The 27,757-nt window shown below is 50.7% G+C and overlaps 1 protein-coding gene across 4 annotated transcripts in view; it reads right to left on the bottom strand.

The window, feature by feature from the left end:
- Positions 1–27,757, bottom strand: part of DAAM1 (dishevelled associated activator of morphogenesis 1) — a 95,360-nt gene that overhangs the window by 14,622 nt on the left and 52,981 nt on the right. For 3 of the 4 annotated variants that reach the window (XM_074583681.1, XM_074583682.1, XM_074583683.1), the window contains 14 exons: positions 17,742–17,813; positions 15,050–15,144; positions 12,871–13,204; positions 12,292–12,402; positions 12,081–12,184; positions 11,595–11,661; positions 11,132–11,249; positions 10,870–11,008; positions 10,326–10,384; positions 9,807–9,994; positions 9,176–9,487; positions 8,953–9,060; positions 4,013–4,042; positions 2,560–2,663 (listed from right to left, as the gene is read on the bottom strand). In XM_074583681.1, coding sequence (XP_074439782.1) covers positions 2,560–2,663; positions 4,013–4,042; positions 8,953–9,060; positions 9,176–9,487; positions 9,807–9,994; positions 10,326–10,384; positions 10,870–11,008; positions 11,132–11,249; positions 11,595–11,661; positions 12,081–12,184; positions 12,292–12,402; positions 12,871–13,204; positions 15,050–15,144; positions 17,742–17,813 — 1,841 coding nt within the window. The remainder of the gene's footprint in view (positions 1–2,559; positions 2,664–4,012; positions 4,043–8,952; positions 9,061–9,175; positions 9,488–9,806; positions 9,995–10,325; positions 10,385–10,869; positions 11,009–11,131; positions 11,250–11,594; positions 11,662–12,080; positions 12,185–12,291; positions 12,403–12,870; positions 13,205–15,049; positions 15,145–17,741; positions 17,814–27,757) is intronic. The other variant, XM_074583684.1, reaches the window with a different exon arrangement.

The following is a 27,757-nucleotide window of genomic DNA, read 5'->3' as shown; positions in this document are numbered from 1 at the left end:
GAAAAACGAATTCCGCCAGGAACGGGACGCGCCCTCTTGAAAAGCCACATTCATTTGAGAAAAATGCTCCATGCCATCTTGCCGGGGAGAGGAATCAAATGAGCCATTCACCGCCAGCACACGCAGAAAGTGATGGAGCAAGGGCTTGATTTGCATCTTGCAGAAAGCAGCACTAAAAATACAAACACGTACACAGGGAGCAAAAGCAACGACATGGTGGTTTGCTGAGGAAGACCCAATAGTGCACTGACTTCTGCAAAGCATTCTCAAAAAAATAAAGAGGAAAAAAGTGTTAAAAATATCCTTGTGCTGCATTACAAGCCAGAGGAAAATCCAGTGATCTCACTGTGCAGCAATTTCTCCCAAAGCAAGTGAAGCAGGCAAAAAAATAAATGTACAGAGATAAAGTATCTTGCTGGCTGTAATCTTTCCACGCTGCAAGCCAGACAATGCCTGGTGAGCTTACAAATGTCTGGGCTACATAAGGAGCCAAGCTTGCAGATCCTTTCGCATGTGAAAGTCTCCTGGTCCCCATGGTGGCCGGGCGGGCAAGGTAGGAGAGCAGCGAGCCACCCAGTGAGCCCTTCGCAATGCCCGGACCAAGGACCTGCTGCTCTGCCTGGCTTAGGGATGGGCAACCGGGGCGGGCAGAGATGAAAGGGTTTGCCCAAGGTCACATGGAGTCTGGCTGGACCTGAGCCTACAGAGGCCCCTGGGAGCCAGCAGGATGCTTGGGCTTCACCCCAACACTGCCCTTCCTTTTAGCTGCTTTGCATCAAGAGTGAATTGCCCAAAAGGATTTTGGGGAGAGAAACTCAATTGTGGTCCCTTGCAGAAATGGAGGAAGGGGCAGATTTGGCTGCTGCTGCTCGGCTCGCCCTTCTGACCACGCATCCCTCACAGCACCATGGGGTGAACTTTAAAGCACCTCCAAAGAGCTTCCCCAGAGCTGCTCGTCCTTGCAGGGCCCTGATGCTGTGGGACATGCACACGAAAAGCTGTATGAGAGTCCTGGGGACCACCCTGCAGGGCAGGTCTGATCCTGCTTTTCCCCTAGGAAACAACCCAAAGGGGAGGGCAGACAGGCAGTGGCCTTGTCGTGCCCTTTTTGGGGGATTAATTACTGGCGACTTGTAAAGAAAGCCATCGCTTTCTTGGAATAGAAAGATTCGCTGGTCAGATTTGGTGGGAAGGGGAGCTACTCAAGCACTTAACTGAGTAAGACACGCAAAATGCCTTTGAAGTTAAGTGCTTGAGTAGCTCCCCTTCCCACCAAAGGGGCTATTTGCCTGCTTAACTTTCCATTATACACTTAAACCTCAGTCTGAATTACACCAAAACCCACTCTGACTGTGCTCAGCCTAAGTACACCGAGAGCAGCCCAGCCAGTGCCCCAAATCCAATTGCTTCACTTGCTGGCTGGCTGCCATAGACATATTCATTTGCCTGCTGCTTTAAACTCTGCTTCCGTTGTCATCCTTTTTATTTGGACTGCTAGGATGTATGAAAATCCCCAGAAGCAACCTAAAGCAGAAACAGCCATAAACACGGCAATTCTACCACTGAACGCTGCGGCACATGGCTTGCTGCGCTCATTCCTGCTGCCTGCGGGCCAGAGGACCACCTTTGGGGGAGCTTGAAGAAGCACCAGGGACTGCAAGTTACCCACCCAGAGGGGTCTTTTTTGCAGGCATCAGCCTCTGCATGCTTTCTAGGGAAGGAAACCAGCTGGGCTGCCCAGGTGAGGCACTGCCTCCATCGACCCATCGTCTGGGAAAACAGACTTTGGGCGCCATGGCTGCAGGCCCAACCTGCCAGTGATGCTGCTCCATCCTGGCCAGGCCTGAGTGTCACAAAAGCTTCTGCACTTCCAGACCACTGAGCGAACATTTCCGAATGGAGCTATATTTTACGGCTGTTGGGATTTTTTTCTTTCTGGGTGAGTTAGAAACAAGTGGCATTTTCTGCTGCTGTTTGGGTTATTTTTCCAAGTAGCTAAGCTGATGGTTGATCCTTTCAGACCACTGCAGCCTGGCTTCTTTCTCAGAAGTCAGTCTTATTGGTGTAGTTTATCTTGCCAAAAAAGGCCCTTTTTATCCTCTTGGCAGCAAGCCAGGGGTGGGATTAAATTGCTGGTAACAGGGCAGGGCTGAGCCTGCTTTGTGAGGGGTGAGCAGAAGCTTTCTCCGGCCTAACAGAAATCCTCTTAAACTACCACCAAAGAGCAAACAAAATCCAGGCTGAGAAAGATACGAGGTGAAATCAACCACCTGCCCATCCCCTATAAAGGCCCAGCGCTGGGCACCCCAGCCCCTCTGAGGCTTTCCAGGGACACTGAATTGCGACATACCCAATTAATCGCATTTCCCCCCCCTGCCCTCCATGCCACCCTGCCATGAACGGTGTAAGGCTATAGCTGGGTTCAGGTGTCGCTGGCTCTCCTCCCACGCTGCCTCCTGTCATTAAACTCCCCCCAGGGATAAGGAGCACCCTCCCAGCCCAGGGCAGGCTATCAAGCATCCCCCTACTCCCTGGAGGACGAGAAGGCATTAACCATACCTGGAGAGGAGGATATTGCAATTCTGAGCTCTCCGGCCGTCTATGACCGAAAGCTCCTTGACTTTATGCCGGGAACTCAAGGTGTCATCGATAGCATCTTCCTTCTACAAAAAAACAAGAGAAAAAAAAAAAAAGCCTGGAGAAAAGCTGTGGGGAAGCAAAGACATTTAGTACTCTCAGCACATAGCAGCGTGATAACAGCAGACCCCCATTAATCAGGAGCGTCACCACGGGTTACGGGTAAAACCCATTGCCTGTAACTGAAACACAGAGCTGGCTTTGAAGCGACTGGTTAGAAATGTAAATATTTTCTCAGACAGGGAAGATTTAAGAATCTGCAAACACGCAGGCGCTGCTGAATAAATAAAGCTGGGCTTTCTTAGCGTACATATTTGTGATACTTCATTAAATCCTCCCATGAAATATTTCATTACGGGCTGCTGCACACACTCAGCATCACTCTTGTACTTCACCCGCTCCAAACACCTTCAGTCGCCCTTCACACATCAGTCCTCCTGAGCAAGCTGACCAAGACAAGCTACCAGACTCCCAAACACAACCTGCAGCATTGTGCAGCTCTTTCAGCGAAATTCTCCCAAAAGAAGGGATTTGAAAGCAGGAATCGGTGTGGTATAAGCACCTACATCTCCTAAGCAGCTTAAATACGTCACCTTCAAATGAGTAACAACATATCAAACTGCACTGTTGGGCGAATGGGCAGATATACATAACAGCAATTTTGCAGGATTGCCCAAGGGGTTCGTGTTGCCCCTGGTTTTAATTTACCATATCATATGTTTTAGTAAGGTAATGGATTAAAAGCCAGCTATTCAATCCTTCTGGAAGGAACACAACCTGGAGCTGCAAGGTCCCACGTGCTGAAGATCTGCACTAAACGTCTGTAAGTGCCAGAGAGCTGTCACACAGCCATTGCACAGGTTGAGAGTGAGAACAGAAGTTCCCATTTTTCACTTTTTTTCTTCGTTTGAAAGAAAAAAAAAAACAGCTATGAGAAGTGAGAAGCTGCCGGTACAGGTGGCATAGAGTGAAGGCAGTGGCACGTGAAGGAAGGTAAGCCCCAAGTCACCTACCATCAGCCACCCCTCTCGTGTGCCTTGCCTGCTCTGACCACGATGAAACAGAGAGCTTCAACCCATAGGTATGAGTTTATTTATTTCCATCTTTTGAAAAGTGAAAAAGCCTAGTGGCAGGAGCTTCTCTGTGTTAAGCCGCATCTGAAAATTCAACCCCTGGACACAGGTTGGCTCCGAAGTCCAGCTAGACAGCAGAGAGGGCAGCTTTGTACTTACCAGCCTCCCCGGCATGCTCTCTGATTTAACGCCCACTTTGCCAGACATTAACCCCCCGCAGCACCACATGTGTCCCCCATGTCCCCAGCCCCATGCTGCACTCGCTGCTTGCAGGCGCTGGGCTCCTGCGGATGCTCTCTTACCTGTCTGGAGTTACCGTTCACAAAGAAGTCCTACGGCCATAGCAGAAGCATGGAAAAAGGCAGTAAAAACACATCTCAGCAAAACCAAAAGAATTTGAAGCACAGACAAGGGAAGGGTGCAACATGGGGGACGTGGCAGCACAGGGAAGCACTCAGGGTCTGCCTGCACTGAAATGGGGGGAGATGCACATGAAAACGTGTTGAGGATTGAAGGATATGCAGAAACCCCTAGTGTGGACTGGCAGGAAAGGGAGAGGCAGCTCCACGAATGGATCAGGTCCAGGTGCTGCTGTGCAAGGAGGTGAGGATGGGACATGGGACGAGGTGGGAGGATGCTGGCCGAGTCCTGCTGCTGCTCTGTGCGAGAGTCAGCGAGCGCTGGCCCAAAGGTACAGCACTGCTCAGCCCACCATGCTGGGGAAGAAAATGGCTAGTTTTTGTCAATCCAAGAGACTGAAATGCCAACGTGACTGCCAGGAAAAACAGGGCTTTCAAGTGGAAATAACGAGAGGCTCATCCCGGAGCAAATTTGGCTGCAGCAAAACTTTACCATTTGCCATGGCAACATGTTTCCCCTTGAATTCTACTCCAACAGGGACAACGCCACTTCTCCAGGGCTTGGCAGCCTGGCCAAATGCTACCCCAACTCCCCGACGGTGACACGCTCCTTCAAAGACCTGGTTGTCCTGTCACGTTTCCCCCACCAGCCTGGAAACGTGTGCCGCAAAGTCGGCACAACACACGTGCACAGACACAGGGGGGGTTTCCCTCCTTGTTCCCTGGACTGCATCTTATTTTTTTTGTGTGCTTGGCTCAAGAGACCATGAAGCACCTCTGTGATACGGAGGGAGGTTTCAAAGATGCAAAAATGGTTCATTTTATTCTTTTTTTTTTTTTGAAAATAGAAGGCAGGCAATGAGCAGAGGAGGCAGGTGGGTCTAAATGTAGCTGGTTTACAAGGGTGGGGTGTGCTGGGGTGGCTGATGGCCCACATGCCTGGTTGGAGTCAGTCATCCCCAAACACAGCTCCATCACTGCTGCCTTCTTAAAGGAAACCTTGTTTACGCAGGTTTTCCCCTGACCAGTTGCCGAGGCTGGATCTGCCCAGAACCTACACGTGGCTCTGGGCAGGAGGATGGGAAAAGGCTCCCTTAGATGCCAGTGAACACAGGGGCTGAGCTGTGCCAATTGCAAGCCCCATGGCTAAAAACCAATGTGTCAGGCTTTCTTTGAGCCCACAGAAATGCTGCGGGTAAGATGTGGAACAAGACGTGCCAGGAGGCAAAGAAACAGCCAAGAAAAGGCTGAGGGATGGGTGCCCATGGGGTGTGGTACAGGCACCCCGGCATGGTGCCGCACCGAATGGTTCCCTGAGGCAGTGCTGCACCCACCTGCACAGAAACACGTGTTGAAGAGCTGCCACGACCATGCCCAAGAGCAGAGCTCCAGCAATGCAACCGTACTAGGGACTTTGCAAAGCAAGGGGGACCTGCAGACCCTGAATAAGGACACCCAAGCTGCCACTGCTGTACTTCAGGGAGGTTAGATGAAAAATTGCATGATTTAGCTGGGTGTGAGGCTGTTGCAAAGATGGAATTTAACTCTGTGAATCAGTTAAGGTTGAGGATCAGTGTTTCATAAAGCAACCTCTTCCCAGCAGGCACCTTCATGGGACAGGCACAAAGCATACCCACAAGCTACAATGGTTATCTTGTTCATTTAACTGGTTCTTATTAGGAAGCCCTCCTTCCATCCTGATGCTCAGACCTGCCCCACAATGCTCAGACTTGCTCCACACTGTTGGAGAGGAGAAGGACATGGTGGTCCTCCTGCAGTCTCCTGCTCCAGGAGAGGGAAGGCTCCTCAGGCATTAAGGTAGAGAAAAGGCTCATTACAAAAAACCTCCCTCTCTGCCTCAAAACAGCCTCATTCCTGCCCCTTTCCCTTGCACAAACTGTGATCCAGCCTCTGCTGCAGGATGGTGCTTGTAAGAAGGAGTAGCTTTAAATCTGCTGTCACTGTCCCCACAAACATTCCCCACCCTTGTTGCCACTGGCCCCTGCGCAGGTCACTCTTGCTTGCACGGAGGAGCCGGAGGCTTTTCTTCTTTCATCCTTTTTTGGGAGAGGAATTCTTTCCCAGCTCACTACTAAGCCCCTGGTTCCACAACACGTATTTTTTCCACTTCGCCCTGGCTCTTTTACATCACTCACCACTGAGGGACCTGCCAGGATTGCCCTGGCTGTGGCTCTGCCACTTATCAGCATAACTCCCAGCCTCTTCCCCTTGCAGGCTCTCGAAACATCTCCAATGGAGGCGCAGACCCTTGTGGAGCACATATAAGCCCTGATGGCCCTAGACTTCCTTTCCTCCATCACCACATGCACGTCCTTAAGCTGCTGCCCCCGGTCCTGCCGGGTCTTCATGCCACAGCCTGAAATGCAAAGCTCCTGCAGCTTTTGCTGTTATATCTAGCAGGACTGGTAAACGCTGGTATCACACACAGCTGCAGGGATGGGGACATCTGCAGAGCTTTGGCAGGAAGGACCTGGGGAGGACATGGGCTCTCCTGACAGCACAGTGCAGGGATGCTCCCAGGCTGAGCCTCAGGAAGCCCAGAGGGCTCCTGTCTTCCCCACATGGAAAGAGCCTTTCTTGAGAGCTACAGAGCTCACTTTATAGCCTGCATTTACATCCCAGCCTGTGATGTGGGAAAAGCATTTAAAGAGAAGCTTTAAAATTAAGTACATCGTTAAGTCTCGGGTTCGTGCGCTACTTAGAGATTCCCAGGCACTAGGGCAATAAAACCAGCCAAATCTCACCAACAGCCCCCCAATGGCCACTTGGAGGGGGCTCAGAGAGCTCTCTGCACCACACACATGTCTGCGCGCTGTCTCCAAACCCTGTGGGAGCACCTGCCGCAGTGATGCACCACCCAGCCATGCGGTTTCAGAGCCCCGGTTTGCTGGGGGTGTGGGCAGACAGGCAGCCCCTGATGCCCCAGGTCCTGCGAATGTTTTGTCTCAGGACAAGGAGAGAGGTGCGATCAGCGAGCAAGTGATTTTTGGCCAAGAGCTCAAGACAGGGAGCAGGGAGGAGAAATCCCTGCTCCTCCCTTGCTTGCTCAGGACCGAAACCAACTTTTGCTAGAGCTCGAAAACGCTGTGAGTTATCAAGGCGCTAGTTCATTGTCCTTCCTCAAAGGGACAGGCTATTTGCATGGAGCTTCCCCAGCCTCCCACCATGTGCAAAGTGCCCCGTGCTGTACAGGTGTGATCTCAAGGACCGCATCTAACCCCACGTGCTGGGGTGTGCACGGCAGCTGTCTGCAGGGTCGTGCTGCCAGTGACGCTGGAGCACACAGCCAGGCACCCTCTCCCCACACTGGGACTGCAAGTGGGGGGTATCCTCGGAACTTGCAGATGAGCAATCACATGCCCAGGGAGATCTGTCCCATCACTCGACTCACACAAAATGGTGCGACCACAAAGCCTGGGTGAGCCACAAGGAACTTGTGCATCATGCTCCCAAGGGTGGCTCCAGCCCCAGCAGCATCTCACAGGGGGGATTTCACCTCCTCTTTCCCTATTCCCCTTCCAGACACTCTCACAGCATCTTCTGCCAATCCCGCTCCAGTCCCTGGCTCCCATTTTTAGCTCCCTTTTGGTTCTCATCCCATCTAGGGTGAAAGCCCATGTCACAGATCTCCTTGCAGCATCTCTCCCTTCTTGCTGGTTCTAAACCTAATGAGCCACTTTACCCTGCAAGACCTCAGCCAAGCCAAATTATTTTTAAATTACTGCCTGGCAATAATGCGTGGCACACCAGGTGATTCATGGACTCGGGCAGGCAAGCCAGAGGGCAAACCATTCCGCTGACACACCAGGTTTCTATTCTTGCTTCCCTTCCATTTCCATCTCATCATGCCCTTCAGTAGGCATGAGTTAAACTCCAAAAATTCTGGGGAAAAGAGCCAGCACTATGGTCACCTATTCCTGAAACACACTGGGGCAGCATGCACCTCTGGTGGGCTACTCTTAATATTTGCCCTGCTCTAATCTGCCCCGATTTTTCCCTCAATTAGCCTCTGGAAAAGATTAAACTCTTACGTTGCCTAAGGAGCTTACGTGTCAAGTCCACCCCTTTCCAGCACCATCCCTCTGCCTGAGCCTGGCAAGACCAAGACAAGCTGTTCTCTCCTCCCAGCAATGCAGCCAGACATTAAGCAGGTGAACACAACTTTTTCAGCCTCTATCCTTGCTTTTTCTCCTGCCTTCTTGAAAAATTCATTGCTTTTGCCCATCATGGTCCTGCCCAGGGTAAAATAAATGTCTAATTGTCTTTGTGTGCTTTGATGCCTTCCAAACTGGGGCCATACTGCTTGAGCAGGAGATTAAAAAGCAGAGACTTTTGCCTGCAGTGTCATTATTTTGGTTTGGTATTTGCTTTTTTGTTCAAAGCTCACATTTTGTTTTGGGCTCACTACAAAAATAAAAGAAGAGATCCACCCATGGTAGATGTGGGCAAAACGGTCCTTCTTGACCAGAGAGGGATAGAAATTTTCCACCCAATACGGAGACACGAAGCAGTTGCTGTTAAGAGCAATCCAAAAATATTACCCAACCATAGCCACACCTAGGGGCTATTTTCATACATTCCCTGTCTTTTTAAGGGGTGGGGTTTTTTTGGTGATCCATCTTCATGACACACATGGTCAGGTGCGTGGGCATTGGGGCACACCAAGCTGTGAACGGCCACTTCAACGCAAAGGCACTGGCATGTGGATAAGAGGATAAAGCAGATCAAGTCAATCTGGCAAATATGGCGTTGGTATGAAATAATGACGGGAGACATGTTTTGAGACCACAAGAGAAACCGCACGATCTCGTATCGGTGGTGCCTTGCCCAGATCCTTATGCGCGCCCTGGGCCAGCCATTACCTGCTGTCTTTGGTAGGCAGAGAACGTCCTTTCCAGGTCTTCGAGGTCCAGGATTTTGTACACTTTTGTGTCATCTATGTCGGTCCACACGGTGCCTGCCAGCTTGTTCTGCAAGACAGCGGGAGGATTGCAGGTTGGGGGTCCCCTGCCCACCTGCCCACGTGGCACCGGGTTGGCCATCCGGCACCTCTGGTTTCACTGCTCGAATTATTGTCCAGTTTACCTCTGGCAGTTTGGACCAGTTGAAGGACTTGAGGGCATTCGTCGGCTGTGGGATGCTCTTCTTCTTGAGGGCCAAGCCCAGAGGTGCTCCGGGGGGAGGCATCACCCCATCCAGGGGTGGGGGGCCGGGGGGGGGGGGTGGGCCGCCTGGAGGAGGGGGTGGTGGGGGAGGTGGTGGGGGACATCCCCCTGGTGGTGGTGGTGGTGGTGGTGGAGGAGGAAGGAGGGATCCTGGAGCTGGAGCAGGTAAAGGGCCACCAGGAGCTCCTGGTGGCAAGGGAGGTCCTCCAGGACTGGCAGCACAAATCGCTCTCTGGGAGGAAAAAAGGAGGGGAGACAGGTCATACAGAGCGAGGGGACACCACCTAAAACATGCCCCCATGCCAATTTTTTTTTTTTTTGCCAAAACTTAACTAGCATAGGAAGCACTCAAAGGCTCCAGCACTCCTGACGGAGGTCCCATGCAGCTGGAGAGGCAAAATCAGCCTGTCACCTGGGATGGACATGGTGGTGGCCCTCCCACCAAGCACCTTTTTCAGCCCCCTATGCAGCTCAACCTCCAGAAATCACCCCATGGTGTTTGCAAGAGGGTTGGGCCTGGGACACAACAGTGACAAGGATCAGGGCCTCACCCTGCTCATCTCATGGAGCTGCGCCGTGAGATCTGCCACCTGCTGCTTGACCTGCTTGTGCTCGCTAGACTCCTTCTCCAGCTTCTCCTTCATCTTGTTCAGCGTCTGCATCATTTCTTCCTTCTCCTGGGCCTTGGCATCACACTCACGCTCCTTCTTCTCCAGCTTCTGCTGAAGTTCGGTGTGCTCTGAAACAGCCCCATGAGACCACTTTTGGGTGACAAACACGCCCCTTTTGGTAAATGGCAGCAGGCGGGGGACTAAACCCCACACTGCCCTGCAGAGAAGCTGCACAGTTAAGAAAAGGGAGCATGTGCTATGCCTTAATACCCCATCCAGGGCTTCCCCATGAATATCTACTTTGCCTGTTTCCCTTGTAAGCCCCACAGCATGATATTACCTCAGCCACTCAATAAGGCCTGCAGAGTCCATCCAGCTAAATACATGTATGTGTTGCCTGTTCAGGCTACTGTGCACACTAATGTTCAAATTAACACCACACATCTGTTCATCACTCACCTTTACGCATTTTTTCTGCTTGCTCTTTCCACTGTTTCACTTCATTTTCATTGACTAACCTAAAAAGAAAAGACAAGTAGTACAATGAGACAATCTACCACAGTAAACAACCGGCCATCACCAGCAAGAAACACAACTGAACAAGCCTGGGCTGTGGGATTTAGGGCTCCCAAAGTGGTATTTCCAAAACCTCTGTCTCTGCCTCCTCCCGGCAGGGTTTTGCAGGCTGGGATGCAGGGCTGTCTCAGCAGCTCCAGGGATGCTGACATGTCCAACCGAGGAGCAGAAACACCACTGGGTGACAGTAAGTGATGAATAAGGCACAGTGGCAGCAGCAGTCAGGGGAAATCACTCACTGAGGACACAGAGGCTGAGCTTAATTCACCTGCATATTGTGCTGAAGAGGTCAAAATGATGCCAAACTGGCAGGGGTAACCCCCAGCCCTGTCCTTCTTGCCTGCCAGAGCAGGAGGCAGCAAAGCCACAGTGGCCCATGTTGGTGCTGCTCAGCAGCCAGCCCTGGGAAAGGCAGGCGAGCACTTACATTCGTACAACATTTTTAATATTGAAGTTTTCCAGGGGAGTGGCGTCAGGGTCCTGCCCTTTGTCACTCTGGATGACGATCTGCTGCACGATCCTGTCGAGCAGTAGCCAGTACTGGACAGTGTTGCCGCTTCTTTTATCTGGAGAGGAGGGAGGGAGAGATTGAGGGGAGCAGCAGGGAGGTCACTGCTGCCGCTGGGGAGGAGATCTGGGCTGCTAAGACCCTGGCAGCCCCGGGTTTCCTTGCCTCCCCTGGGACTTACAAGGCATTTGGAGACAGTGGTGCAGGATAGACATAAAGTGCGGGTATGCCTCGGTGTGTGTCAGCCTCTTCCTCGTCAGCTCAAACATCTGAGTCGCACTTTTGGTGTCGATGTGGACCTGTAGGCAGGAGCGAAGCAAGGTCAGGCCATCAGACCGGTGATGGCACCACCTGTTTCCCAAGTCTCAGCTCCAAACCCCACGAGCCACTCCCACCCCATACCTGATGAACGGACAAGCCCTACTGGCCTGCAAGGGGCAAAGAGCTCTGACTGGCAGCCAGGGGAGAAGAGGGATGAAGCAGTCTGTAGGATGAAGGTTGCAACAAAACAAGGCAACAGGAGACAGATTTCCAAACTCCAATTTTATCCACAAGACTGCACTTCGTCCCAGGCCACATAGGGGCTTTTAAAAGGAACCATAACATCAAGTGCCAGCATCTGCATCAGCAATGTTCATACTCACCAGCTCAAATCTTTTGGCAAATTCCAGTTCATCTTCATTTCTAAGCATTTCAAAAAAATCTAAGTGCCTGAGGAAAGAAAGGGGGGGAAAAAGCCTGTTAAAAGCAGATACAAATGTGACTAACAAATTGCAGGCAGCCAGTCTGGCAGCAGCTCAGAGACAAGCAGGACTTGAAACATCAACTGGATCTTCAGTCTCGAGCTCCCAGTCATTACAGCCTAAGAAGTCTTTTGGGACGAGAAGAGGAGGAGGAGGGCTGGCAGCATCTACTAGACCCCAGAGAGCACATCCTTCCCAGTTCAACCCTACGTCAGAGCGCAGTAAAACCACGTGGGAGTTTTCCCTCCCTCTCTGGTGACAGCAAAGAATTTCCTCAAAAGGGGTGAGTAGACCCACGTGCTTTCCCCAAAGGCCAAGTCCAGAAACCAGAACGCAAGGGGGCAAGGCAAGGACAAAAACAACCAGCGGTCTGGGGTCACTACTCACCGGTCGAGGGTTGAATTTTCATGCTCTCTTAGTTTATCAATGACTGGCTGGATCCCGAGCATGAGAAATTCATATCTCAGATGGAGTCTAAAATCCAAGCTTTCCTGCAAGGAAAGTTTGGGGTCAACACAGCAAGGTGCATGTCTTCAGAAATAAAAACATACCCCAAACCCACCAAAACACCTCCCTCTCCAAGAGCCCTGGCGCTCACCACGCCTGCCCCCTGGCTCAGGACTGCGTTGATGAAGGACATGATGGCTGTCTTGAGGCTCACTTCATCCCGATACCGTCCTGTGCTCTTGTCCAAGTCATTGATCAGCGTCTGCCAAACATGTAATGTCAATTAAACGCCCAGTGACAGCCCAAATACTGCACAAATGGCCAGGGGACACAGGCAGGAACAACAACTTGTGATGCTCCCGCAGCCCCTGTAGCAACCTGCTGGTGATGGATCTTCAGATGCTGCCTGCTGTAACGCAGCCTATCCCAGCACCCGTTTAGGCTAACATCAGCCCATCCAGATGTGCTACAGCCTTGCAGAGCTGAAATCCCAGTGACCCTGCACAAGCAAGCATTTTTTTGTGGGGGCAGTTCTGCCCTAAATAACTGGTTCCTTACTCTTTGCTCAGATGCAGATCTCATCAGACACAGTTCTGGAGTAATTCCCAGAGTATCTAAGTTGCAAATGGCCATAATAAATCATTTGCAAGCAGCATTCAGATATCCAGGAGGAGGAAGGGACAAGAATGCCAAATTTCAGGAGCCGATGGGCAAGTTGAGATCCACCTACCTGAAAACGAGTCCGTTCGCTGGCGTATTTCTGGTAGTGCAGCATCGCCTCCAGTACCTTTTTGTGGCCCCCAGGAACCAGGCACACAGCGCCCATGATTTCCAGCACTGCCACCTTCGTCTTAACATTCTCTGTGCTCAGACTCTGAGCAATTACGTTAATACTCTCCGAATGGGCCAGGACGTGAGCCCGGCCCAGGGAGTTGTTCATTAGTGCTTTTATACATCCAATGAGCGAGGTATGTATTCGAGACTCTGCCGTCTCATAGTCCATGCTTTTGAGAAAGTTCAGAATACACGACAAGCCATCCAGGTCGATGAACCGGGTTACAAACCTGTCAGAAAGAGGTTAAAACCACATGCTACAGACCCTTTTACTCTCAAACAGGGCTGACTTGTCTGTTGTTGTAAACCCAGAACCTTCTTATCTATTTTTTCCTGGACTTTGGATAACAGAAAGCCTGCGAGTTTAGAGCACAGGGACGAGGTTGTGAAAATCTTTAACAATTTAATTGATGCCCCATAGCATAGGCAACCAGGCATCTTCTGCACAAGGTTGTCCAGAGCCAGGATACGTGGAAGAGGACCAGCTAAGCCTGGGGCGCAAGCCCCACAGTGGAGGTTAGAGTTTGCAGCCACGCTGATGCAAAACCTTGCCAGTCCCCAAGCTGAGTCTTAAATCTCACTCACTTGGGACCAGTTTTGCGTAGGACTGGAAGAAGCTCCCAAGCCCTGGAGTCACCTCCTCATCAGCTGCAGACACCCCAAGGTCAGCCAAGACCATGTCCATGATGCCTATCAGCCCTTCTGCCTCCTGCCACCTCTCCCGCCTCACCATCCACATCCTTCTCCTCCCTTAGGCATATCTCATCAATTCTAAGGGATTTATGATTTTTATGATGACTTATAATGCTGCTAAATAGAAAGCAGACAGCAAATGCACGGCAGTGCCCCAGGCAGATTCAGTAGAGCAGGCAGACATAACACTGCATGCTGCTCAGGCATTTTAGAACCTCCCTGCCCAGTGCCATCCAGGCTGGGTGTATTCTGGTTTGGCAAAAGGCACAGGCTTGGAAAGCAGAAGAGTCAAGAACATCCCAGCACTGGGATGATTTTAATTTGAAACAAGCCATGCTGATGTGCAGCAACAAAACGGGTAATTGCAGGCTTGGGGAAAACTGATTTCTCTGCTTCAAAGCCTGCTCTTCTTCCAGCCAAAGTCAATAGGAAATTTGACATTTACTTCCCTGGGAGCAAAAGCAGGTCCAACAGGTAAAATTTTCTATAGAGTCTGCTGGATCCTTCTGACTTCCAGTGAGACAGACTTGCAAACCACTTTGAAAGACTTTGCGAAGTTTCATGGCTGGGTACCAGTCCTGCTCCCAGGGGAACTGCGGGGAGCCAGCACCCAAGAGGTCTGGGTTTCACAGAGATCGGGTGCTCACCCTTGACTCTGGAAATTTCTTACCAAGTGCCATCACCAGAACCATTGCAAAAGAGAAATGGAAGAGGGGAATGTATTTGCAAGCAATAGCAAATTCATTTCTTCCATAACCAGACCAGGTCATGCATTTCTTAATGTAACATTTTCCCATCAGATAATGTTGACCCAAGGCATCTTAAAGGTTTTGCAGATGTGTGCATGCAGACTCCAGAGAAACCAAATTTAGGAAAAACTACAGACATTCAGAAAGAGTCCCGTCCTTTTTTTATCCTCCCCATCAAAACCTCCTAGCAATACTTTTTTTTGTGCTTTTCATAGAAGCCTGAAGATTCATGTGATTTTATTCCTTTAAAAAGTGCAAGAGAAGATGAAGTTGTAACAAAGGGCCTGGTTGACCAACAAAAATTAGATATTTTTTTTAAAATTCAATCTAGAAGGAATTTTTACATTCTGTTCCAATGAGAACAAAAGCAAATTTGAAAAAAAAAAAGTTGCCCGATTTGCCTGAACAGATGTGGCTCCTGGTGGCTCTTGGCCACTAAAAGGACCAACTTAAAGGAACAAAATGACAAGAGGTGAACTGAAAAAAGCAAGTGCTGGTTTAGGGTCCTTGCCTCCCTCGTCCTGTGCAGCACCATTTATATTTCTATTTAACCCCCAGCTTTTTTGGATTTGAGTTCTCTCAAATCCAAAGCCACGACCTCAGCAATAAAGCCAGGAAACAGAAAGGAATTACCTCATTGGTTTTGTCCGCAGTGCAGTCTTCAAACTTTCAATTGTTTTATTTCTCTCCTCCTCATCTTCTTTTTCCAAGGCGATCAGTGATTTTCTCTGCAAGGAGACAGGCAGATGTGAGAGGGGAGCTTTCCCTGCAAAGCTTGCAGAAGAACAGGAGCACCTGTCACCCGCCACACCAAGCTTTTGGGACAGAGCTGGGACCTTAAACCGACTCTGGAAGTCTAAAAGTCCAGATCCTTATGGCAATCATAGGACTTGGGAAAAGGGGCAGTTTCGAAAAACCCCTGCGGTCTGCAAGGAGACGGCCTGGACTGGGGAGAGCAGTGTGAACGCGCTGCTTTAGGTTGAAGATGCTGCCTGCAAGCATCCAGACGACTCACTGGCACATGGGCAATTAAGCTTCAAGTGTTTGGCAAATCACAAATGAACGACACACCAACCCACATTGGCTCTGGAGCAGTGTCGCTGATGGCCTTGCGTCTCCCCGGCCACTTGGGTTTTGTTTCAAAGCAGCAGGAAACAAACATTGGACAGTGCTGAGCAAGGCCACAGGAACCCAGCGCGCTCTTCTCCAAACCAGTCCTCATCCCCCAGCAAGCCCTGGTAGATGCTGGGCTTCACTGCCCTGAGACAACCAGGACACCTTGAGAGGACATGCTTAGCATTGTCCTGTGTGATCATTAAGTTCCAGAGTAAACACCCTGCAGGTAGGAGTGGTGTCACCCCAAATGGCTGACCTGCAACTCATCCAGACAAGCCCACGTTGGAGGATGCTCGCAACTGTCCCCCTGCAACTCTCAGACTCAGAGCAGCAAGAGGGAAAGGCTGCAATTCAGGCAAGGAGCATCCCAGCTCAGGGGCTCTGGATGTAAACCCTGGCATGCCCCCTGCAGCCCATGACCCGCCAGGAAATACACTTTGTAAAAGGAAGAGGTAAATAAATGCATCACAGTACCCCATAAGAAAGCGTCCGGCTGAACCCTGCTCAGAGACACTGCAGGTGACATCTGGGTGACATAAATCTCGATGTGTTTCCAGGGCTGGAGAGGGCTGTGAGGATGCAGGGGCCTAACCAATGCGAACTGGGGGTCCACAGAGGGAAGGTGCCAAATGGGGGCAGGGGAGAAGGAGGAGTCCTTTAGCCTCCCCTGGTACCGATGCATCCCAACAGGTACCCATATGTCCCCAGAGAGCTGAGGGGCTCAGGGGACACACCGCAGCCCGGAGGGGATGGGATGCAGCACCTGCGCTTGGGGTCAGCCATGTGGGTCCTGCCAACCCTGTCGCCCCCAGGTCTTCCAACACAACCCACTGATGTGCATCCAGGCTGGGGACAGTGCAGGGGATGCCCTTGGCATCTCCCACACTGGATTTTGCTATCAGGCTGGCACTGAGGGCCGGGACCCTGGCTCCTGCAGCTTTACCTGGGTAGCATGGCTGCCTGCAGCCCCAGGCATGCACGGGGTACAACTTCCTCACCCCAACTCATGCAACTAATGCCACAGCTAAAGCAACACCCCAGGTGCCTCCTGCAACATCCGACGGCACTGGGCCCTTGGAGGTGCCAAGGTGAGCCCTGCCAGTACCAGCCAAGGCTAAGCCAAAGGAGGGGGAAAGAGTCCCAGCAGATATGAAGAGATGCGTTGGCCCCACGTTTAACCCAGCTCCTCTTTAGTAGCATGCCAGGGAGACACCCTCCAGGCATCTGGCAGGCTTTGATCACAAGCTCTGCTCAGGCTCAGGGCTTCACCTAAGTCCACAGCCAGCCCTGGGCATCCCTGCCTTCCCAAAGGGAAGCAGCACACTCTCTTCCTGGCTCGCAGTCCCCTGCTACTCGCCTCCATCCCCAGTCCCCTACCCAGCCCTACCTTCCCTGTCACCATGGCCCCGTGACAGCAGGGCAAACATAGGGGGGAAAAAAGAAAAATGATGCTTTTCTTTTTCATTTTCCATGCTGCTCCCATCCCTAGTGCACTGGCCACGAACCTCACCACCTTCAGCCCCCGAAAACAGAAGTGAGGATAGAGGGGGTCTGAACAGCGCACCCTTGCAGGAAATAAACTGCATTTCCTACAGAAAACAGTGCTATTTCTGTCTCAACTGTCACGATCTCAACAAGAAAGTATTTAATGAAATTCCATCTAAGAAGGTCCCTCATGGGACAGACAACCCGCTGTGCCGCGTTTTGCCGTGGCCGCCTGGCGCAGCAGGGTGTCTCAGGAGGAAGGCGGTAGCAGGCATCCATGAAAATGCACAAGAACTATCCGCTTCAAAGCAACCACAGCACCTTGGTGCCCCACTGGCATTGCACAATCAAACAGGCTTGTTAAAAGCCAGCCTGGTGGCTTTATACTGAAACCTGCTGTTTGCTATCTGTCTCACAGCCTCCCAGCCTGGGGTAAGATGAAATGCCCTTCCTGCCATAGAAAACGCCTCTGTTTTCCAGCTGTATCTTTTGGTCTAATGGATGATATCCTTAAACCCTTACATTGGGGGTTTCTCAATTGCTGGGACAAATTGCAAGCTACTGCCAACTGCAAATTGTTGAGAGGTCCACAGACTCAAAAGGCTGAAAATAGCCAGGTCACACCTTTGTGGCTACAGCACTTGCCACCCCCTTGGGCACAATGCTGGATGTGCCACAGAATGTCACTGCAGCGCTGCGCCTCCGTACGTTGGGCAATACTTACAGCAGCCATTGAATTCAACTGATCGATATAAAATTCCGGCCAGCTGGTGGCTCCTTTATTTTCTTCCTGGTCCTGGCAGGGGGGAAAAAATGTGAAACAAAGACAGCAGATTAGTAGAAATAGCATTAACATCCCCTGCCCTTCATGACCAATTACCTCTGAAGTGCCCTTGAGCTCTTGCATTACTTTATATCAATATAAGTGCAACTTCCTATATTCTGAGTTCACCACCAACAGCTCCAGCTATGGGAACATTACCTGATTTATTGAACTATATACAATCTACGATATAGCATCTGCCTGTGACCAAACTGCCCAATGATACTGCATCAGTCTTGTGGTTATCAGCTTTGGAGAAACCACACTGAAATTTTACATCTAGATTTCTCTTGTACCTCCTCTACACTACCCTTGAAATTTTGGCTGTATAGCCTTGATGAATGTGCTCTGTAGGGAGAAAAAGTGTCTCTAACAAGTAAAGAAGAGTGAATAAATGTGACACAAACTAGGCTCCACTCCCGGAGCAGGATCATGACTTACCAACATCCTAAGAGAGACTCCAGGCACAACAGACAAGTCCTCTGGCACCTTCATTAGCTGGTAGGAGGGAACACGCACCTGGCAATGTCCCCTGTTAAAGGATGTCACCCTGAGCCCATGATCTATGACACTGAGTGATGTAGAACCTCATTTGGTCATCCTGGTCTACAATGCCCTGCATGTGGTGGGACTCACAAGGATTTTCAGGTTCTACCATGTTCGTGTATGACATGACTGAAGGACCTCTGAGTCCAGCTCAGATAAATTATGCTGCAAGTCCCCAGGGACTGCTTGGAGCAAGTAGGCAGATTTTGAGGGAATACTTCAAGATCAACCCTTTTCCCCATTGTATTGACCTAAAAACTTACATCAAAAGAAGAAAAAGGATTCACAGCAGAAATGTCACACAGCTCTAGGCTGGAGTCAACCGATACTATGCAAATCATTGAGGGCACCTTCCCTCAATAACTGTCTTCAGTTCACAGCCCAACTTGCTGTATGGCTTTGCCCCCTCCCTAACTTTAAGAGATGTTTGCAAAGGTCATCCTATGCTGCCATCGTCTGTGACAGTGGGAGCTGGCTGACCTACTCCTCTGCTCCCACGTCCGTGCATGCAGACAACTACTGATCCTCCAGCTGATTTCAGCAAGCCCAAGGAGCAGAGTCCCAAATATTTACTGTGGTTCAAGAGGCATACGTGGAAAACGTTCATGCATTCAAATTTTCCAAGCTGCAGCTTGCCAAGATGAGAATACACAGAGTCAGCAACAGGTAATTCGGGCAGGAACCCAGTTCCCCCACGGGCAGTGCAGCCTATCCCCACAGACCTGACCCTTCTCTGTGCCTGACTCTGGGATGGGGACAAAAGAAGTTTGGGAGCAACAAGGGACCTGGCACACCCTGGGGCATCTCCTGTGACATGCTGAGGACCAAGAGAAGCTGTGTGCCCACCCTCACGGTCACCTCCAGCCCTCTCCAAGCTGCTGTAATCCAGCCTGGCAGTAACCAGATTGCCCCAAGCAGCTCTCCATGCCAATTGTCCATGCCCTCAGGCAGGCTGCCTGCTGACAGGTGCACATCCACAAGCCTCACTTTTTTTTAATCTTCTACAGATCTGGTCAAGTTTAAAGCAATTAAAATAACTTTCCTGAGAAAGAAGACTACATTCAGCCCTCCTGCCCTCTGCTTGAATACTTTGGGTCGTTCTCCCTTTATTCTCCTGCCAAGAACTGAGGTTTTGAATGAAACACTTGATTCACCTGCCCTCCACATTTCTTTTTTTTTTTAACAAAGTGTGATTCAGCAAAGAGCAAGAATTTTTCTGAGATGTTAGAAAAACAACAAAAAAAAATCTGTCCTACCCATGCTAGTGCCAAACCTAAAAATCCTGAAGGACGTCCTACTGCCTGCCTCTGCATGGATGGAGGACCGTTCATAGTCATGCTCTGACAATTAGTTTTTGCCAACAACAAATAAAACCGTCCCCATCCTGTCCAAACAGTGTGAGGTGGGAGCGGAATACAAGGGAACTGCCCACGGCCAACCAGCATTGGGATGTGAGGTCAGGCTGCACCCGATGGCAGGTTCAATCTGGAGAGTATCACTTGCATTATTTTCCTGCAACCAAAGGGCAGTTTCTTGGTGCTAGTCCTATTCAGTGCCACCCACCCGTCTTGCTGGATAACCCCATGGTCCCTCAGCAATGACAAGCAGCCGGGGTGAGGCTTGGGCCACTTTCCTGCTCAGTGATGATCCCGTCTGACACGGGCAGCCAGGTCTTTCTGGTTTCTCAGCTCACGTTGTGCACCTTCCTAAAGGACCCTCCCATCTGCTCCTGTGTGCAAAAGCACCCCCTTCCCTGGTACACCCAGCCACATACAGCACGCCGTCCATATGCACCAGAAACAAGAGAGAATGTAAACGTGGTGAAGGCACTGAAGCAGGGAGGGATGCTGGGGAGCCATGAGCCCCGTGCATGTCTGCCAGCTCACCCCTCTCAGCTGTCCTATGCTCTGCCACAGGAAGGCTCAGCACAAACCCTGCAAAGCCTGGGGGAAAAGATTTTGATTTTCCCAGCTTTCCTGCTTCGCTTTAGAGGATGGCATGCAAATGGTGCCGCAGGGGACAGCAGAGCTGGGGCACCCAAGTGTGCCTTGAACATAGCCCAAAAAGAGACCAGCTTCTGCCACTTACCACCTGCACAGGTCACTGGAGGTCCTCCCCATCACCCTAGGGTACAATCAGCATCTCTTTTAAGGAGCATCCCTCTCCCACCAGTGCTCCCAGCAGCAACACCAGCTGGCAAGGGTCATGAGGTCCCCACCACTGCTCAGCACCAAGAGATGATGGGCTGTACCCAGTCCACAGATTTGGGCAGGGAGCAAGATCTGTGCTGAGGAACGGGGTGGGAAGGCAGCAGTGCTGGCTCATCCCATATCCCAGGGCCCTTCCGCACGGTGCAAACACCTGTGAGGCAGGCAGGGATCAGGACCTGCTGCTCATTTAAGGCTGAAAGGAGGCGGTGGAGCAAACAAATAAAGCTCTCTGGGGGGCGGAGGGGAGGCTGAACAACAAAATTGGCTAAACTGCTCATTTATAATTAACGTGCTGCATTATAAATATTTCCCTTTGCTTGGCTCCCTCGGGCTCTTGCATTTCCTCCCTGAAACCCCCAATTTAGAGAGTGCTCTCAATTAAATGCAGCAGAACCTCATTAATTCACATGAGCAGCCGGCCAGGCTCATCGGAAAGCGACTTCCCAGGCAAAGGGGAACTGCACAATAAAGCAGGCAAAGATCAGGGCACAAGCTTCCCTCGGCTTGCTGCAGGACATTGCTCAGTGGTAATAACTGCGGCTAATGGTCTATAGCACACTGATAAGCGTCCTTTAGTGCATTTGGTGGCGGTAAAGAAATCTCCCAACAAATTAATGAGCCCGGAGGGAAGTGACTCACAAGGCTTTGCTCACAAGGCAAGCCAGGAAGAGGGAGGAACCTCCCCGGGCATCATGGTTTGAAAGGGTGAAATTTGTAGACGGTTTCCCAGCACCCAGGGTGGGTTTTGGGGGTATGAGTTTTGCAGCCTGCCTTCGATGAGGGATGCCCAGACGCAGACCTGAGTACTGCCAACATCACCTCTCTGGGATGCTCCATCGCATCCTGCCTGGCTGGCACCAGGGACGCAAACATCTCCCAGTTTCTTCTTCTCTGGGATGTGTTTAGGTCTTTGCTGCGTTTGCTCTCTTCTCAAGAAGCGCAGCAGAAGTGAGGGCCCGATGAACAAGCTCCATTCTCCCCGTCAGTGCCGGGTGCCGCAGGGAAAGCAGCGCCCAGTCAAGATGCATCATTAGTAGGAGCTTTTCCAAGTGAAGGTCACTGATCTGTCAGCTCCAGCCATCCCTTTGCTCTTCCTGTGGAGACTTCATGCTCCCTAGCCCTGTCATGTCTTGGTGACAAGCCTGACGCTTCCACGGCCCACGTGCCTCCCCCTTGGGGTGTCGGCAGCTCCCACAGCCAGACTGCTGTTGCTCTTCCCAGTGACCCTCCTTGGGATACCAGGCAGCAGCACAGAGGAGGTGGTGGCTGAGCCAGAGGTGGCATGAAAGTGGTTAGTGTTAGAAAGCTGGTCTTGGCCCCATTTGGGTACTTCCACTCCTGGAAAGTGAATCTTCATGAGCTCCTGCCCCTCTGACCTGCAGGAATACAGCTGCCGGGAACAATGTACCCTCCTCCTCACAGCATGTCCCCATGGCAGCGGGGAGAAAGACAACTGTGAAGCTCCTCGGTGCTTTGTTATGGCTGCTTTTCTTCCAAATCAACCTTCTGGAGGCACTTTTTAGATGCCCAGCCTGCAGGAATTGTCTTCATCTGATCCAGAAGCCTCCTTCCCACACTTGCAGCCCATGGTGGTGGTGATGGATCTGGAGCTGTTCTGGGATAACTGAGCCCTGGAGGGCAGCTGGCTAGGTTCCCCACCCACCTGAAGTCCAACACGCCAGGTTAGATCCTTCAAGGTGAAACTAAGTCAGAAGGAAAGGGCTGGTTTGCAGCAGCCACCTCCAGGCAAACCCCGGAGAGCCTGTCAGTGACAACACTAGTGACTTTGATGGTTCACCCCCTTCTTGGCACCACCTGCAAGGCTGGCATACCCCAGAAGAAATTCACACCAGGGAGCTCACAGCAAGGGGTCAAAAAAACCCCCTCTTGAGTTGGCACCTGCTGCAAAAAACAGAAGCAACCCCCTTCGTTTTCACACATCCTCCTGATTGCATTTTTATTTTGCACCATGTTCCCCACCCCTCCTAGCTGCTCCGTAATGACAAAGCAAGGGAAAGCTGGTGGCAGCTGGCAGCCCACAGCATTTTGGCAACCCTCACCTCCCTGCCTGCTGCGGATGATCCACCTGGATGCTGTTTGCAAGGTCAAAAAAGAAGCAGACAGTGGCATGGATGGGTTTTAAAGTCAATGGGTCTGCAGCCTGCATGGGATGTTTAAACTCAGCCCAGCTCCACTGACAGCCAAGCCTTTGCCAGGCATGTGCTGGCGGAGTTTTGGCCCTCTCGGTCTTCCTTGTCCCTCCAGCCACTCGGGTCCTGCAGGTATCCTTGCAACAAACACTAAATGATGCAATTAAAGCTGTTTCCCCACACCATGCCAAAGGCTCACAGCGTGATGCTGCCAAGGGATGTAATTTTATGGGATTCTCCCCAAGTTGGGATCTGGGGGTCCCATCCCAGAACACTCCAGTTTTCTGTACGGTAATACTTCCTATACCCTCACCTCAACAAATACATGCATGTCCTCATATGCTTTTCTGAGGGTTTAAAAATTATGCTCCCCATAAGCAAATATAGCATGACCAGATGCCTTCCGTAGTCAGCTGGTTCATTGTTTGAAAAGCTTCGCTTTCAAATTCAAAAAGATCGCTAACAGATACATTTTTTGTCCAGAGAGGGAGAAAAACCTTGCTTAAACAAAAGTGTGTCGTGACTGGAACTAAAAAGGGAATTACCTTTTAAGATAAAAACTATAAACATTTCCTATTGAAAAATACCTCCAGCCATGCAAACAGCCCCTTTCTCTTCGTCAGCCCAAGAAAATGACATCTGAGATGATATTTTAACATGCTGCTGCAATAACCTCAGGTATATCTGGATGCCTAGGGGCCACGAAACGCTTCTCGTCCATCCCAGGTGATCCAGGAGCACAACAAAACACTGAGCTATTTTTTCTTCCTCCCCTTGCTTTTGTCAGCTTTTGCTCTTAGTTCTGCTACTGCAGCAAAAAAACCACCCCAAAGCAAACAAACAAACAAAACAAAAAAAAAACCCACATGTTTTTTAAATGAAGGAAATAGCAACACAAGCCCTGTGAAGGAGCTGCAGGACTGAGCAGGACAAGTGGAAGAGCAAGCTGGAAAGCGAAACTCTCTGGAGGGAGAGAGTGGAAGGCACAGTCAGAGAGGAAAGACGCTGTCTGGCTGTGAAATACATTATTATTGGAGAGCCATCACTCATTCTCCTATTTGTCGCCTTTTTCCCCATTCTCTCTTGCAAAAGCACCACCACTGCCTTCTCCTAATGCAAAGGGATCCTGGTTTTATATCTGATGGCTAAGGGAATTTTACATGTAAGTTTTGCTTGCAGGGACCAGCTTAACACTGTGCTACTACGCAGCCAGCGTTAGCGATGCCAGTGGGTTTTCAACACAAGCTTAAAGACTGCTGCATCAGTTGGCATTCCTGCAGGTCATTTTTCCCCTACCCCAGCTTTACGGATGCTCAGAGAGCTCAGCCGAATAGAAAGAGAGGGACAGAGGCAGACTCTGCATCCCCGTGAGCTGGTTTAGTTACCTTCCACCTGGTTATTCATGCTGAGCTTCTGCATGAACACCCTTTATCCACCCATATTTTAAGGCTCATAAAAATGACGTGGTGAGCTGCTTTAATAGCTGGACACTATGTACATAGGCTGGCAGGAACCAAACCTCTTGCAATTAAGAGGTGCTGCAGAATAAGTGCAAAGTCTTAATTAATAACACTTTTGGAGCTTCCTGAGAAAGGCCATCCTGAGTCCCTCTCTTCCACTGAAGCAAACCCACAGCCAAAGAAACGTTAAAGTTGGAAACACTCCTGCTTCCTCGCTGTGCTTCCAAGCAATATCCTCTCCTGGAGAGCGGGGACAGCAGGGAGTGAAATATTTTGGGATGAGGTATAAAACGAGTCATCATCCAAAAATACCACTTCTAAAAGCAGATTTCATCCTGCTGCTAATGCATCTCCACATTCGCATTTCCCTGCTTTATTACAGCCGTAGAGAGGGCTGATGACTTCAAAGAAGGTCTCTCCAATAATCTTTAAATCTCCCTCCTGACCCAAGCGCTGCACAGCTGCTGGATTTACTGCAGACTTCAGTTCCCATTCAGGTCACTGCTGACAGTCTCGCCAGCCCCCATCACGAGACGCTTTTTATGTCTCTGCTTTTCCCGCACCCCCGCATCACAGGGTGATGCAGGTGGGACGGAACCCCGGGGAGTTCATCTAGTGCATCCCCTTGCTCCAAGGAGGATCAGGTCTGGGATCAGACCCAGTAGCTCCACGGACAGAGAATCAGAGAGGGCAAAACCTCCACCCTGACAAGCCGGTACTATAGGCTGGGATAAAAATAGCTGCTTGTGGGGCAGGCAAACCAGGATACAAAGCTGCAGGGCAGGGGGAAATATTCCAGGGAAGGAAATACAGTTTTCCCTTATTTCATCTTGATGAGCACTGCTGAGGCCAGGTGTTGCCAAATCCCTTGCCAGGACAACCCAGCACAACAATGTCATTTTGGTCACCTTTTACCAAAACTTACCTATGAGGGGAATAAAATAAAAAATAAAATGTGCAACAACTGGGATGCACTCTGCAGAGCCGAGTATGGTGACACCAAGAGCAAAGCAGAAGTGCCAGACATGGCACACAGCAGCAGGGAACACACTGAAAGGACATATTCAGGATATTCAGGAGATATTCAGATGCTTTCTGTGCTGCACACACCTTTGCCGTTGATGGAGGCAGAGGAGTGCCCTGGCTGCGTGGGCTACGGCCACAGCACGAGTTATTTTGGAGCCCAGCAAAGCTGATTTTTGAGGAAAACCCCCAGGAGAAGGCTGGGCAGCATTTCTGTCCTGCCTTGTGCTGCTCCTTCAGGACAGAGCTTGTTGCAACTGGTCTCTGCAATTGCAGCAGGGAGCACTGCAACCGGCAGGAAAATGGGGAAAATGCTAAAAATTAGGAACACCCTAAACTAGGGCTTTCAGATTCAAAGCCCGACCGAAGTCACCTGACAGTCTGTTTCCAACAGGAGACAAAATTGGCAATAGAGGAAAGAACAAAAACTGCTCAGGGGACAATTTTGGATCCTTGGTAAGTCAGGCAGCTGCCTGTGAGTGATGTCCACCTTTGCCAGTCCCCTGGGATGCATCAGGTGAAGCTGTGTGTTACCAGCATCTCAAGTAACAACTTGCTATTAAACACGGGCAGGCCAAAGGGTTTAGGCGCACCCTTGGACTTCCCAAATCACCGCCGCCGAGCCTGCAGCTGAGACAGGGAGGTAGGACCCCTGCCGTGTCTCCAGCTCCACGGCCCTGGCCAAAACGCAGCCATTACTCTCAGCCGGAGAAGTCCAGCCCCTCTCCTCAATGCTAGGCTACCACGCAGGTGGTTTATCCTCATAAAACCAGAGAGGTACGTGAGTAAGATACCACAAGCTGCTGGGATAGGCACTGATGTTTCCGCTGCATGCCAGTCCTCACCACATAGAAGCAGGACTGCCTAGAGCCTGCCGTGCGTAGAGACATGTTTTCCAGTCCATGTGATTCCTGGTTTCCTCCACTGCTGAAGCCTCCATTGACACAGTCTTGCTCATTTTTAATTAAAAAGCAGAAGAAAAGCATTTGTCTCCCCTGCAAACAAGCCACCAGCACATCTCCTTCAGAGCAAGCAGTGGCATGTACGCTCTGCAGCTCACCAAGACAGCGTCACGACTATGCAAGTAACAGCTGAGAGCAGCCAGAGGAATGAGGACCAGAGCAGGATTGCAGGCAGGATCCATCCTCGAATGGGCGCCTGCTTCGAGAACCTCTGAGGATGCCACCGGGTGCTTCTGTGGCTCCTTCCTTCAACATTCCCAGGAGCAAGGAGTTCCTCAGCATGGTTTTTAAAAACTTGTGAGTGCAAGAGGTGCTGGAATGTGAAAGAGGCACCATCAGCCCCATCTAAACCCTTCCCCAGGAGATTAGACAGCACGTAATCTCCACTCACAATAATAATTACACTGCTTTGCTTGATTTAAGTCTCCATTGTCTCTCCTTATCCAGATGCACTGGAGCACAGCTCCGCTTATCCGACAGGCGGTGACGAGTGAGCATCCCCTGCCCGTTTTCTTGTCAATTCAGAGCAGTGCCTGTAATTTGTTAACACCTCTTCTACCCCCCAGTTTAAATCTCGGGCATGGCAGGCCTCTGTCTAACAATAATACAGGGATTTCAGGGGTATTTATGAGAGGCTTAAAACTTAATCCTACATGAGCAAGGTAAGCCTGCTCTTGGCCCAAAACACAGCTGGAAAATCTGGTGCCATTGCTACAGCAGGAGAAAAGAGGCATTAATGGCAGCAAGTGCCCTTTGAGTGGGGCCAGGAGACCACCAGCACTGCTGAGCCAAGTCCTGCAGCCAGGTTAGGGGATGCAGCAGTGAATTTGGGAATCATAGAATGGTTTGGGTTGGAGGGGACCTTTAAAGGCCATCTAGTCCAATCCCCCTGCAGTGAGCAGGGACATCTTCAACTAGATCAGGTTGCTCAGAGCCCCATCCAACCTAATCCCTTGAACATTTCCAGGTATGGGGCATCTACCACCTCTCTGGCCAACCTGTCCCAGTGTTTCATCACCCTCATTGTAAAAAATTTCTTCTTTATATCTAGTCTAAAACTACCCTCTTTTCATTTCAAACCATTACCCCACGTCCTGTCACTACAGGCCCTACTAAAATGTCCCCATCTTTCTTATAAGCCCCCTTTGAGTACTGAAAGGCTGCAATAAGGTGTCCCCAGAGCTTTCTCTTCTCCAGACTGAATAATCCCAGCTCTCTCAGCCTTTCCTCATAGGAGAGGTGTTCCGGCCCTCTGATCATTTTTGTGGCCCTCCTTTGGACCCAGATGGGGGCATTTCCTGGGCAGGCTTTGGTGTCCATCCCTCTGCTTGTGAGATTGAGGATTTTTGCCTCATTTCTCCCCATGGTGTTATGTCCTGCAGGATCTCTGTTTTGGCCAACTCTGAGAGGGATAATGAGTTCCAGCACAGATAGCTGGGGGTAATTCCTGTGCAAGGGGCAGGGGCAAAAATGTTCAGTTTACTGGGAAAAAAAAGAGTGATTTTGGCCACCTCACAAGCGGCCTGCCTGTAGTACCCTGCACCACTTACGTTGCCTGTGCCAAGA

Source organism: Larus michahellis, chromosome 4 (assembly GCF_964199755.1).
Source record: "Larus michahellis chromosome 4, bLarMic1.1, whole genome shotgun sequence".
NCBI lineage: Eukaryota > Metazoa > Chordata > Aves > Charadriiformes > Laridae > Larus > Larus michahellis.
The sequence above is the reverse complement of the archived record's forward strand: the minus strand, read 5'-3'. Positions and strand labels throughout refer to the sequence as shown.